This window comes from Antechinus flavipes, chromosome 6 (genome assembly GCF_016432865.1).
Source record: "Antechinus flavipes isolate AdamAnt ecotype Samford, QLD, Australia chromosome 6, AdamAnt_v2, whole genome shotgun sequence".
In the NCBI taxonomy this organism is placed as follows: Eukaryota; Metazoa; Chordata; class Mammalia; order Dasyuromorphia; family Dasyuridae; genus Antechinus; species Antechinus flavipes.
In genome coordinates this window covers 27,425,476-27,439,644 of record NC_067403.1, presented here as the reverse complement: position 1 = coordinate 27,439,644, position 14,169 = coordinate 27,425,476, and the positions used below count along the sequence as shown (strand labels likewise).

The 14,169-nt window shown below is 39.8% G+C and overlaps 1 protein-coding gene across 7 annotated transcripts in view; it reads right to left on the bottom strand.

The window, feature by feature from the left end:
• Positions 1-6,726: 6,726 nt before the first annotated feature.
• TBC1D1 (TBC1 domain family member 1) overlaps positions 6,727-14,169 on the bottom strand; it is a 223,798-nt gene continuing 216,355 nt past the window's right edge. For all 7 annotated transcript variants that reach the window (XM_051965690.1, XM_051965689.1, XM_051965692.1 and 4 more), the window contains 2 exons: positions 10,196-10,369; positions 6,727-8,751 (listed from right to left, as the gene is read on the bottom strand). In XM_051965690.1, coding sequence (XP_051821650.1) covers positions 8,548-8,751; positions 10,196-10,369 — 378 coding nt within the window. In that variant the 3' untranslated portion in view covers positions 6,727-8,547. The remainder of the gene's footprint in view (positions 8,752-10,195; positions 10,370-14,169) is intronic.

Here is a 14,169-nt window from a genome sequence, read left to right as displayed (position 1 = left end):
ACCTGCATCTACACACTTACACTGTCCTGTACTTTTTTCCACCTCATCTCTTCCTCTGGAGGCAGATAGCATCTTCTTTCATAAGTCCAAGTCTTTCCACCAACCATCTCCGCATTTCCCAGTCCACAGACATATTCCAACCCAATCACATTCTGCTGAGAGATCGACGATAATCCCCCTACCCCCTTTTCCTGTTTCCTTCTATTCTTGGCTACATAGGTCTTATACAAGAAAATTTTAATTGAAAATCATCAGAATTCTCCATTTTATGCTTCAACAATGCTTTCATCTTGTAACATGGTTTAAGGAGTGATACTTCCGAATCTGCCACCTGAGCCATAATTTTCTAAAGAGAGTCCTTTGGAGAGGCAGGGGGAACAATTTTTTCTTTCAGTTATGATAAAAATTTGAGAACAGGACAGTGGGGTTATAAATTAATCTGGTTAATGACATTTCTTCCAGGATACCAAAAAATTCTTTTTTGTTGCAGTCTGTAGTGCATAAACATGCTTTTCTTGCTTGCTTAAGGTAAGCTAAGGATTTTGAACATCACAATATTGGAGGATCAAGGATCTCATTCTAAGTATTCTATTTTCTTTTTTTTAATTTATTTTTAAAACAGAAGCACTGATAATTTGACAACACTGACCCTTGCATAGCCTTGTGTTTTAGATTTTTCTCTCCTTCTCCCTAACCCCCAGATGGCAAACAATCCAATAAATGTTAAACATGTTAAAATATATGTTAAATCCAATATGTGTAAACATAATTATACAATTCTTTTGCTAAGCATCCTATTTTCCTGAAGATAGGTCCCAGGGAGAAATTTTCTCTACCAATGCAGATCAGGTTTCTCTGGCACCTATAATAACAATTATTATTATAATGATGATGATAGCTAATATTTATATAGAGCATAAACTGACTGTAGTAAGTGCCGTGCAACTATTATTGTATTTGATCCTCACAACAATCTGGGGAGGTAGGTGCTATTATTATGTCCATTTTACAGATGAGGAAACTGAGGCAAACAGGTTAAATGACATATCTAGGGGCACACAGCAAATAAGTGTCTGAGTCTGGATTGAAATTCAGAGGTTCTTGACTACAGCATTCTATCCACGATGGCCCTGAGAAATTAAATGACTTCCCTGGAGTTAGAGTATATGTTAGAGGCAGGTTTTGAATTCACTATTCATTATCAAGGTGCCTCTTATGTTAAAACTTGAAAAATAAAATAAAATTCCTAACAAAAGATTTATTATTATGGCAATTTACCTCTTTTCCTTAAAATTTAAGAAATAATTTTTAAAAACCCTACTTAATTAAAGCTTGAAATGTATGGCAATTTATCCCGGCTGCTTGTTTCTCTCTTTCACACCCACTCACCACTCCTACTTTGACTATTCCTTGACACATTTCAAGATGGCACTGTCATTTTTGCCCAGTTTCTCATGAAGCCATAAACATTCCCAGCTATTTCTGTGGTATTTTATTACCTGACACTGATCTGCTTTCATGTGGAGCCAGTCGTAGTATGGCTGCTAGGAAATATTTATTTTCTTAGATCAGTTTGAGCTGAGAAGGCACATTCAAACCATTAAGATAATTTAGATAAGAGATGATTTTCCTGGCAAGGGCAAGATCACATGGATTGACTGCTTTACCCTGGGTTAGGTGTCATCAGGAAATGCTCTCGTGAAAGGCGGCATCGGAAATTTCTTATCTCCATCAGGTAGATAAACCTTTGACATTTTTCTCGTCTTCTACATGTTAACGGGGTGAAATCAATTATTCAATGCAGAGCCCCACACTAGAGAAAATCCACATTAATGGCCATTCAATATCATTTAACTTTAAGACGCATGCTGGATCTTGCAGGATGAGTTATTTCTGACAAAACTTGGCATTATGTTGCACCAAGGCAACATTTTTAATCGGCTCCTATCGTGTTATTTATATATTTTTGTATTTTTACAACCTAAGCTCAAACTGTCACTTAAACTATAGTCCAAACACTTAAAACAAAAAAAAAAATTCCTTTTATTGGTAAAGAAAGTAATTTATTTTGACAAATTGATAAGAGTTATGTATTGTGGTACTTTCCAAATAAACAATGTTCCTTTGCTAATTATCAATAAAAATAAAATATAGTCCAACCAAATTGGCCTTCAAATGCAACAGTCTATGTCCTGTATCTGTGTACTAGTTTGCCCCTCATTTGTGGAGGACCTCCCTCGAAATTTCTGTTTCTAATAATCCTGAGTGTCCTTGAAGGTTCAACTCAAGTGTTACTTTCCCCTTCCTCCCAATGTCCTTGTGTTCATTTTTAGAAATAACCGCATATGTGAATGCTATCTATCCCCCCTAATTTGAGGGCAGGAGCTGGTTCCCTTACCTACATGGTAAAGTGAATGGAGCAGGATAAAAAGAGCTCACCAATGACTCAGTAAAAGTCTTTCAGCTGATTCTGTGGGGAGGATGAGTGTCGGAGCTGCTGGCTCTCTCCTTCAACACCTGCGGAAGGGCTTGGGCGTGGGGAGGCTGGTATCTAAGCAACCCCCAAGATCTGCATCTGGAGATGTCTACTGCTGCTATCTCTGCTAGCTATCACGGGGAGCTCTCTTGTGGTCAACCACCTGCCTACTCACACTCTCCAAGGATTGCTCTGACTTTTCAGAGGTAATTGCAGGTCATTGCAGAGCTGAGGGCTGGGGTTAAAGCAGACAACTGGGTGGCAACAGATTTAGGATGAAGAATTGAAACTGAAATGATAGAAGGTAAGACCAAAAAGTTTCAAGGGCGAAGAGAACAGGATTTTTAAAAAGTGCAGTGACTTTGGGATGTGCCATACCCGTGCTGGAGTGGTGGAAAGAGCAGTGGATTTAGAACCAGTTCCTAGGTTCAGATCTTAGACTGAACACTCCCTGGGGGCAAAGGTGGGAGGTGGGGGAGGGCTGGTGATCTGTACCACTTGCTGTCTACCTCTGGCATTGTAGGGAGAGTTGCTAATTACAGTAATAGTTTTGGCTTGAAAGTTTAAGGAACTCCCCTAAAGGAGGAAAGACTAAGAAAAAAAGCATTCAGGTTTCAGTATGAATTGGGTATGAGAGAAGTTTATTCCTAGGAAGAGTAATGGTAAATGTGAGAACCACAGCAAATATTATTAGAATGATTAAGAAGAGAATTTAGTACTAAATTAAAACGAGAGTTAAAATAGGTTAGAGGATGGCTACATGGAAATATGTTTTGCATGATTTAACATATATAATCCATATACTGCTTACTTTCTCAGTGGATGGGGTAGGGACTGGAGAAGGGGAGAGTCTTCGGAATTCAATTTAAAAAATGAATGTTTAAAATAAATAATAATTCTAAGCACATTGTACCATACAGCTAATCAGGAACTTCCCATTTCACTTTGGCACTGGACACAACCTGATAGCCAATCGCTATCTTCTCCCATCCAGCTTCTCTGTGGCTAAGGTCCAGAATTCCAAAGTTTCCACTGCAGCCAGCCATTGTCTTCCCGGGGAACTCATCGCTGCTATTGCAGTCCCCTGTGCCTTTCAAATTTCACAAGATCACCTGAGGTCTGGCTCACATAGGTGATATCGCCATGACACTTGGGACAGGAAAGACTTCTTCTTCCCTCACTAGAGTCCCAAGTTGTCCTCTGGAGAGCTAAAGCCCAGAAAGCCCCAGCTGGAAACTGATTCTTCTTTTAACAGGTCCCCAAGTCCTCTGCTGTTTGGACAGCAAGCAATTAGGAAATTCTCAGAGACAAATCATATGTAAATGGTTAAAAAGATAAACTATCCTTCAACTTCCACCCGATTTCTAGGAATGGTAACTGAAAAATCTTGATGGCAAGGGGGAGAAGGGAGAAACAAAGACCTTGTTAGAGTTTATTATCTGTCCTGCTATATTTTGCTAAAGCTATTTCTCTAAACAGACAATTTTATCCTCTCATTTGCAAAGTGATCATTTTGTTTCCTCTTAGTCGAGATTTATTCCCTCAACTTTTTTCATTTTATTGGTATAACAAGCATCTCTAGAACTATGTCAAATTATAATAGTGATAATCAACATCCTTGTGTTCCCTTGATCTTATTAGAAAGACTTCTATATTTATGTCAAAATTCATCAGGGATATTGGGCTTTAGTTTTCTATGTCTAATTTGTCCTTCCTTGGTTTAGGTATCAATACTCTTTGGCTAGCCACAGTGGAATTCATCTAGAATCCCTTCTACTAGAGAAAGCAGGGGGATCCTGAGTTCAGACGTTCTGAGCTACAGGGGGCTAAGCCAAATGTTTATCCTCAATCCAGCATTAGTGTAGTGAACTCCCAGAAAAGGGTCAGAGGAGAGACCCACCGGATTGCTTCAGGCGAAAGCAGCCCACATCAGAAACAGAGCAAGCCAAAGCTTCCATACTGATCAATACTAGGATCAATCTGTGAATTATCATTGTACTGGGATGTACGGGATCTTCAGGAAGGACTAGCATTTCTGGTCATCCGCCTCTGGTGTCCAACTGGCATTTAATTTTCACCTATGACTCCAAGAGACTGTAACCCACACCCTGATAAAAGAGAGCCTAAACCAGGCTGAGGTGCCTCAAACATGTCAGCAAGTTAGGGGATGTCTACCCCAAACATGTTGAAGACTTTGCCTGGCAGAAGGTGTGGATGAGAACAATGTGGTGCAATGGCCACAAAGGCAACTGAAGCAATTATGGAGTGCTTCGAGCTTGAGCAGACATCAAAGATGCCAAGGACATCCGCTGCAACTCAGGCAAAAGAGGAACAATAACCATTGCACTTCTTACTTGGGTGAGATAGGAAGACCCAGTATGTTTTTTTAATTTTAACACAATTTTTATTTTACAGAAAGCATTTGTAGGATCTCTTATATTTTTGCAACAATTTATTTAAATTGGGTTAACTATCTTTTGATTATTTGATAGAATTTCACTTGTAAATCTGTCATGGTCCTGGGTTATTTTTCCTTTCCTTTAGGAATTTATAGCTTGTTCAATTTCTGGTTTTAATTGGATTAAATTCTCTATTTACTCTTGTAATTGGACTATTTTTATTTTTATAAATGCTCATCTGTTTCACTTGTCGATTTTGTTGCCACATAATTTGCCAAAATCATTTCTAATATTTTCCCTTATTGAAATCATATGAGGGAAAAGGACCCACATGTGCAAAAATGTTTGTAGCGGCTCTTTTTGTGGTAGCAGAGAATTGGAAAAGGAGTGGATGCCCATCAATTGGGAATGGCTGAACAAGTTGTGATATATGAAAGTAATGGAATATTATCATTCTATAAAAAATGAACAAGCTGACTTTAGAAAGGCCTGGAAAGATTTACATGAACTGATGCTCTGTGAAACAAGCAGAACCAAAAAGACACTGTTCATAATAACAAGAATGTGTGATGATCGACTATGAAAGACTTGGTTCTTTTCAGTGGTTCAATTATCTAAAATCATCCAAATGAACTCTGGATAGAAAATGCCATCTACATCCAGAAAAAGAACCAAAGAGACTGAATGTAAATCAATACACGTTATGCTCACTTTCTTCTGTTTTATCTCTCCTATGGTTTTTCCCTTTTGCACTGATTTTCTCTCCCAGCATGATTCATAAAGCAATGTGTTAAAAATGAACTTAATGCAATAAAGTTTTTTTAAAACAAATTTCCATTACTTCCTCTTCATTTCTTGGTAATATTCTTTTTGGGCTTTTTTCCTCTTTATTAGATTAGACAACAATTTCATCTTTTTGTTTAGTTTTTTTTTTTTATAGTTGCAAATTTTATCCATTTTTTTTCTGCTATTAACGTTTAAGTTTTTCTTTGATTTTCAGTTTCTATTTTGGTGATTAGACAATATTCATTTATGGTTTCTCAACATTTAGTCGTTTTTTTTTGGGGGGGGGTTCCATCATAGCTTTCAGGAAATCTAAATCTTATCTCTCTTTTTAGGGTTCTTATTTTCCAACTCTCCCTCCCATCGCACTGCAGTTTTCAGATGTTCTTTTACTTGGTTCCCTGGTAGAATGCAGAGCCAGGTCCCTTGGAAGACTCTAGGAGTACTATGGATTTCCCTGAAGTATTATTGCGATGGGGCTTTTGCAAAGCGATTACAATAAAGGAATGGTGGGTGAGAAAGCAAGATTCCAGCAGCAGATCCTGTCCAAACCGGTGACCTCTGTGCTCACTCCAAGGTCAGCCCCATGGCTTTTATCCAAGGCCTCTTCCAGCTGCCCAAGGTATTAGAAGTCAGGAAATAGCTCCTCACTTGGTCCCCACTCCTAAAGATCAATATAGATTAGGAAGCAAAAGACTGGAAGCTTCCCTTTGTATCCTCTCCCCGGAACACACAACATGCTTTTTTCTTTGATTTTTTCTTGAGGGGAGCGCGAGGGGTGGGGGTGGGGGACGCAGACCGAATAAATGAACATTTTGGGAGAGGAGGAGGCCTGAACATTCCCCATCCCGCCTGTGGGGGTCCCAATCTAAACCCAGCAGAACCAGGGAGTTTGGTGGTGATGGAGAAAGTGGAGACAGAAATGGGGAGACAAGGAACAAGCCATGGAGAGAAAGGGAAGGGTCAGATTTGAAACATTTTTCACATTTCTGAAAGACACCTGTGATCCCCGAGGAACACAAGGCATCCGGAACTGAAAAATCCAAATCAAGACAAGACACACACAAATACCGGTAAGGACGGGTCACTGCTTTATTGCTTCCATAACCTAGAACCAACCTTTTAGTAGAGCAGTGGGGGACCAAAATGACTCGATTTTACATTCAGAGTGTAATGTGAATGGAGGGCAAAGAAGCTCTCAATGGGAAAGACCCCTGGGAGTTTTCTTGGGAGGATGGAATGGCCCCGATGCAATGTCTGCACTCAGGGTTTTCTTCTCTACAGGTTCCTGACCCAGTGAGAGGCAGGAGGACGTCTCTCTGGCATAAGAGGGATGTGGTGTGCTTTCAAAATGAAAGGACCGGAAGTGATTAAATTCAAACAAAAAAGGGAATTGATTTAAACTTCCTCTCCTTCCCTAAACTCAGCGCTTATAGTCAATTTTTTTTTTAAGATGAGTCGTTGGAAGATCCTACATGACGTTAAAATAATCATGTTTTCTGGGCAATTATTTTTGCACAAAGTATATTTTTATCCTGAGAATTATATTTGCAACATGAAGGAGTCCATTGCAACAAAAAGATGAAGTTGAAAGGTGTATTTTAAGGAAGGCGATCCTCCTTTAAATTTCATTTTACGAGGGAAGCTGGAGGAGGAGAAGGGCAGGGAGTGGAGTCAGAAAATATGGTGGCAAGTTATACCATACTCGTAGTCGGGAGTATTCAGTTCAAGTCCCCATCCGAAGATCACTAGTTCTGTAACAATGGGAAAATCTTTAAAATGGAAACAAATTCATGTCATCTACCTAACGGGACAATTATATGGGAAAGTGCTTTGTAAATCTTAAGGGGCTGTTAAATTATTTTAATTGTGACCCATTTAAAAGGCAATAAATTCCCTATTGTGTCTGAAAATACTGTCTTCCAAGGAATGGGATGGACACAAGATAGGCGTGAAGCTGTACCACATGACGCAGTCACGCATAAATAAATAAATGACACTTTACAATATGGATATAAACTCACTATAAAGCTGTAAATGTCACAGACATTTGGCAAAGTCAGAAATATTTGGCAGAGTCTAAAATTATATCGTTTCCATGAAACATTCATCATCTACCTTGGTCAGAAGTACTAAAGGGATAGGGGATTAACAGTCAATAACAATGATGAAAACCCTTTAACAAAATGTTTATAAAAAAAAATAATAAAATAGGCAACCCCTCCCCCAAAACACAAAAGGTTAACAATTAAGCCTAAGATTCTGGAGTTTCACAAATGACCTCGGCCACCTCCGGTGGTTCTGTCATTTATAACAGGAGGAAGAGTGCCCCAGCTGTGCTCGGGACCAGGAGAAGGCCAGGAGTAATGGCCAAGGGAATGACCGGAGAAAAGACTTTTTAGGAGCTGCCCCACCCGGTCCCTGCCAAAGGAGGCCCCTCCATCCCATCATGCTTTGGAAAAACCTCAGTATTTTGCATCTTCTTCTGCATGAGGTACTGAAGTACAAAGCAGGAATACAGCATAACATAAAAGTGCATTTATTCATATCAAAGGGCTATCTAAATATAGTATAGTAACCGGCACGGAGGGGGATAGATTTAGGGACTAAGAAGAAAAAAAAAGTAATTGAAGATCTCTCCCTCCGCCCAACTTTTTAATTGCATTTGTTTTAGGTCAGAAGACTTCCCATGATAACAAAAGCAAGAGTTTCCTCCCTGAGAAGCACTTTCTCCTTAGTCACATCCCGCTCCTCCGTCTGCCTCCCTCGGCTTCGGCCGGGCCAGTCGTGCAGACGGTGCCCGAGTCCTCCCGGGGCCGGTGCCCGGGTGGCCTTCCCTTATCCCTTCCCGTGGGGGGAGTTCGTCCAGTCCCTAAGGGCAGCCGGCCGTTAGTTGTCTTGTGGGAGCTCTGGCTCGGCTAGCCCGGGATCGCCATTGCCCAGCTCGGCCGCCTTTTTCTGCAGCTTCTCCACCGTCTGCAGAAGGGCAGCCCTTTCCAGTTCCAAAGCCAAGGCCGTCTGCTTCAGTTTGTCCTCGCTGGCCAGGAGAATCTCAATTGTGGCTTCGAGGCTGTGGATCCTCCCGTTTGCCACCTGCAATGTCAAGAAAGAACTTTATGGGAACCCGACTGCCCTGAGTCTTGTCCACTTCACTACTGTATCCAGAGACTGGCCGCCCACTACAAACAGGGAAGCTGGCTTGGGGTTGGAGGTCACTCTACTGTCCCCCATCAACTACTTTCTGCTTATCCACACATTATCTATTGGGGAATGGCTCCCATCCATATTTGTATCGATTCCCAATATATCTTAAATATTCAGAATAAAGTCTAATTACATTATTTATACCAAAAGGTTTTTTTTCTCATTTTGATGTTGTGAAAGTTACCTTTCTATTCTCCTCAAACTTGTTTATAATAGGAATTTTTATATCTAGGCCATGTAATTATTTGGGATTGTGTTCCATTATGTGAGCTTTGATCTAAGCCTACTTTCTGCCAGACCACAGTCATATTTTCCAGTTATTTTTGTCAAACTTTCCTTCAGTAGTTTGTGTCCTTCAATTTATTGAACACTATGATGGTTTAATTGCTTCTGCATCTGTACCTAATCCACTTATCAACTTATCTCTTTTTTAAGCAGTACCAGATAATTTATGCTGAGAATTTGAGATCTGGTGGCCAGGCCTACTTCGTTCCCAATTCCCCCTTTTCCCCCATCCCCATTTATGGCCCTTGAGATTTTTGAAATCTTGTTCAGAACAAACAGTTTGACCTAGCTCTATACAGAGTGCTTCTTTGGCAGGTTGGTATCTTATTGAATCAGTTGACTAATAGTCATTTCAGTTATATCAGAACATTCCAGCCATAAGCGATTCCTCTCTAGTCATTAAATCTTTATTTCTGTAGTGTTCTATAGTTGTATTAATAATTCCCTTGGTCCTGATAAGTGGACTCCCAAATTATTTGTATATTCTGTGCTAAGTTTTAATCAATTTCTTCTTCTCTTTGCCCCTTTCTGCTATAGCAATTGGAGTGACACTGGACGTAAAATTGTTTTACCCCTGACCCGCCCAATGTCTGAGTTTGCACTCAGATCTTGCAGACTCACTGTGCACATATCTGCCCAGTTCCATTTTAAAAACTCACTAAGTACCTCCTGTGCACAGGGCACTCTGCAAGGAGCTGTTACGAAGTTTGGGATGAAACAGTTCCACTACTTTCACCATTTAAAAAAACTCCAATTCTTTCCAGTATTTACCTTTTTATGTCATGGCCAATGGTGTGTGAAAATAGGAACTTCTAGGCCTCAATCGGCTCTTATGCCCCTCCACCTTGCTTAGTCTTGGCCAACAAGTAGATCTTTAGTAGGATGTCCCTTCTGAGTCTCAGTTTAATTTCTCCTGACTAGGGAAGGCTAACTATAGAAGGAGCCAAGTTCTGGGATGCTCTGGCCACAGCAAAGGGTAGGGGGGGAAGTCCAGCGGACACCGTGTGGGAATGAGCCACAACGGGCAGAAAACTCCAGGGCCCCTTACCTGTAGTTCTTCCAAGAGGTCAAGGTTCTGTTTTCGCAAGCTGCTGTTGGTCTTTTCCAATTTGTCCATTCTTTGGTTGTCACTGAGTGGAGATGAATCGATCAGTTCATCCTGAAGCACGTGGTATTCCACTTCATAGGCCTGTAACTGCCTGGAGATGTCCATCTCAAACACCTGTTGCACACAGAAGTAGTCAGGCATCAGGAACCACAAATATTTACGTGGTGTCTCTGAACCAGCATTTATTAAGCACCCATTGCATAACAATTCCAAAAGGACAGATGTTATTTTTAAAACATAGTTTTCAACACTTATCCTTGTAAAAACCTTGTGTTCCAATATTCTTTCCCTCCCTTCTCCCACCTCCTCCCCTAGAATCCAGTGTGCAATTCCTCTATACACATTTCCACAATGTTTGTTGCACACAAATCAAAAAGAAAAAAAACAACAAGAAAAACAAAATGCAAGCAAATAACAAAAAAGAGAAAATACTAACATACATGTTTTATTTAAGCTTTGTATATGCCTTCACCACCACCTTCCCTTCCCACCGTCATCTTCCTACCTCACCCTTCCCCTGTCCCCAGCTAGTCCCAACACATTTGATAAGGAAGTTTAAGTGTTTGTGGAATAAATGAATGCTTGGTTTTGTGCTGGGCCCTATGGTGGGGATACTAAAGAGACATGCTTTCTGATCTTGGGCAACAAAACCATTTGGATTAGTTACCACCACCCAAGCTCTATGAGAAGACATAATATATTAAATAACTAAATAACAAATTTAAAGCAGCAAGAAACCAATTTCCATTACTATATAAAATAAAATATAAAAGATAAAATTATATTTTTAAAAACTGAAAAGACAGGTTAATTTCTTTCCTCTCAAAGTTTGCACCCTCAAATACTACCACAAGGGGTATTTTTAAAATGACCCACACCCCCATTCACACTGTTATTGGGTCAAAGTTTAATTATAGTTCATCATCAGAAGAATAGCTATGTAATAGAAGCATTTACTGAAAGACCCTCCTTAGAAGATTAAAAAAAATGAAGAAATGGCTACAGAAACCAAATGTCACCCACATAGATGAGTAAATGAGAAACAAAGCTCGAGTTGTCCTCCTTCCCATAATAGTAATAGTGACAGAAAAAAACCACACATTAGAAAACTAACCCTAAAGCACAGAAGTGAATCAGTTGCTCATTGTTCTGTCTCTCTTGGAAGACAGCGTGACTTGGTGGATAGAATACTGAGGAGACTCGGGAGATTTTGGGTTTATTGCTGCCGAGGCTATTTTTTTCTCCTCTCATTGTTTCCATGAAATAATAATGTAGTGGTCTCTTCTAGCACAGTCTGGCTTAAATGGATCTGTAGTTTGGGATTTCAATTAAACTGGATTTTCAATGGGGGATCCCAATATGTCACTTGCACAATGAATTTACAGAGTGAAATTAAGGTTAAATATCTAACCACAAGGCTATCTGTCATCTATCCACCAATGCTGTGACTTTAATATGGTCACATCACTAAGAATGTATTTTAATCCCCTTTGAAGCCACACTTAAAATTGAAATTTCACCTTCTATATTTTCTTCTTGAGATGAAACTCTTTCCCAGTTTTCAATGAAGAAAATCACAAAAATACAGCAGATTAAATTTGGCATATAAATTTTTACTGACATACATAACTGAAAAGAAATAAAACACATGATATTTATAAAGTATCTTAGTTCTCAAAGACTTCCGTGTCCATCATCTTATTTACTGTGCCCTCACAATAATTCTAAAATAGGCCGGGGTTACTCTCCCAGTCTTACAGATGGAGACGGACTCTCAGCCCACCATTGCAAGGAAAGGAAACTGAAACACAATACCTGCTTCTGTGACTCACCCATCTTCCCCCCACTCCACAGCTGGCTTTCATTTTTACAGTGGTGACAATGAAACCACATTTCGCCTCCATAGGTAATTCAATTTAAGTCAACAAGGATACCCTCAAGGACAAGGAACCTAAATGTTTGAGAATCTAATTTGCCATTTTAACATAACAAAAAACAACTAATGGATCCCAGCTCTGAACAAAATTATTTCAATAGCTTCCAAACATTCACAGAAGCCTCACTTAAGAAAATTCAATGTTCAAGAATCAGACCATATAAAACAGGTGACCCTAGGCAACTTATTGCAGTCAAAGGCTTTGGTTAAAAGCCTGTACCTGCCACTCACTACTTGTGAAATGCTGAATAAATCATTCAAACCTAGGTTTGAGAATATGATATCTGAATGGAAATATAAAATGATTCTCCATAGGCTGCTTTAAATAATATACTTCCCAACTGCATAAAATAGGATTATTATAGCTTTACAGCTGCAAGAAAAAAAAATTCAACTCAATTCCCATACAACTTTCCAGGTACACAATGACTGTAGAAAACAGACAGAGGCGTAAATCTTTTAAGTGTATGAAGTGTATGAGAGTGGGGATCAGCCCGTGGAGTCCTAGAGTACAACTTCTAGGAGCCAGGAGGGTTTTCTAAGGATGGCGGAGAGTGGACACGTTTGTGGTGGCAAGGAAGAAACTGATAGATAAGAAGAGAGAACAAAAACCCTTCTAGAGAAAAGAGAGATCTGTGTTAAGACTAAGAGGGTTCAGACCTAGCTGAAATTACAACAATATAATATGAATAGATTGTGCCTACTTCTGAGGAGGTCTGCGAGGGAGTGCCCCAGTGATCTGGCATGGTGATGAGGATGATGGTGACATGAAAGCAAGGGAGGGAGTGGGCAGCAAACACACAGAATGACAGTCTCTTCAAGGCTACATCCCAAAAGTAGCCACATGGCTTCTGCCTAAAAATCTGGCCAAGAACAACCCAAGACAAGTCATTTAACTTTAGGGTGTCTCACTCAGGAGGCTTTTCCTTACTTCAGGTCTCTGCAACTTCCACTTCAATGTGGGTCATCTTTGTCCCTCTTCAAAACCAGTTGGTTGGTCCAAACTAATTATGATGTAATAAGGATACATTTAAAATTCTACAACTCAATTAAAAAAATCAATTGCACAAATACAGGATCAAAGTCCTGTGAAAGACACAAGGATTTTGGTGCATTTGACACCAACATTAATTATTCTAGCACTTTTTACATGCCAGAAATTGTGTCAGGTGCTTGGGATACAAAGACAAAAGTGAAATACTGCCTCGAAGGAAATCAATCTGGCCCACTGTCTATTACCACTGCTAGAATCTCCAAAGTTACCCATCATTTCATTGCAACCTACAGGAGTCACCTCTCAGGCTTTATTCTACAACTCCTGACACGACTGACCATCTCCATCTTCCTACACGCCCTATCGCTCTGCTGGCTTCCCGCTGCTCTTGGACCACCATCCCTTCCATTGAAAGCATCCCTTTCCTTCTGTCAAACCCGATCTTCCCCGATAGGAGAACAGTGACTGTTGAGTACTTTTGCTCTGACCTACAGGAGAAGATCCGAGTTCCTCTGTAGGGAGGTTACTGGGAGAAACAAACCATAGTTGAAGTCGGCCAACAAGGAAATGTGTGGTGAGATCAAAAGATGAGCTTCCTGTAACTGGAAGCATTCAAACAGACAATAAATTGCCAACTGTCCAGGGATGTTTTTCAAAGGAAAATGGGAGAATGAATTTGATGACACTGGAATGCATATGGTTATATAAGTTAATTTATGCTGCTCTTGGGGAATTACCGAGTTTCCATGAAACCCGAGATGAAAGTTAAATATTTGGAGAGTTTACCAGGAAGAGATTTTAATTTACAAGCATAATAAAACAGTAAACCAGTAATTGTTGGAAACCTACTGTATGTTAGGGAGGTAATGAAAAAATTAGAAAAGTCCACAATCAATCTAGAGTCTATGACTAAACAAATAGTGGTACCTAAATAGCGGAATAGTACTATGTTGGGAGAAAAAACAAAGCATGTTGAGAGAAATA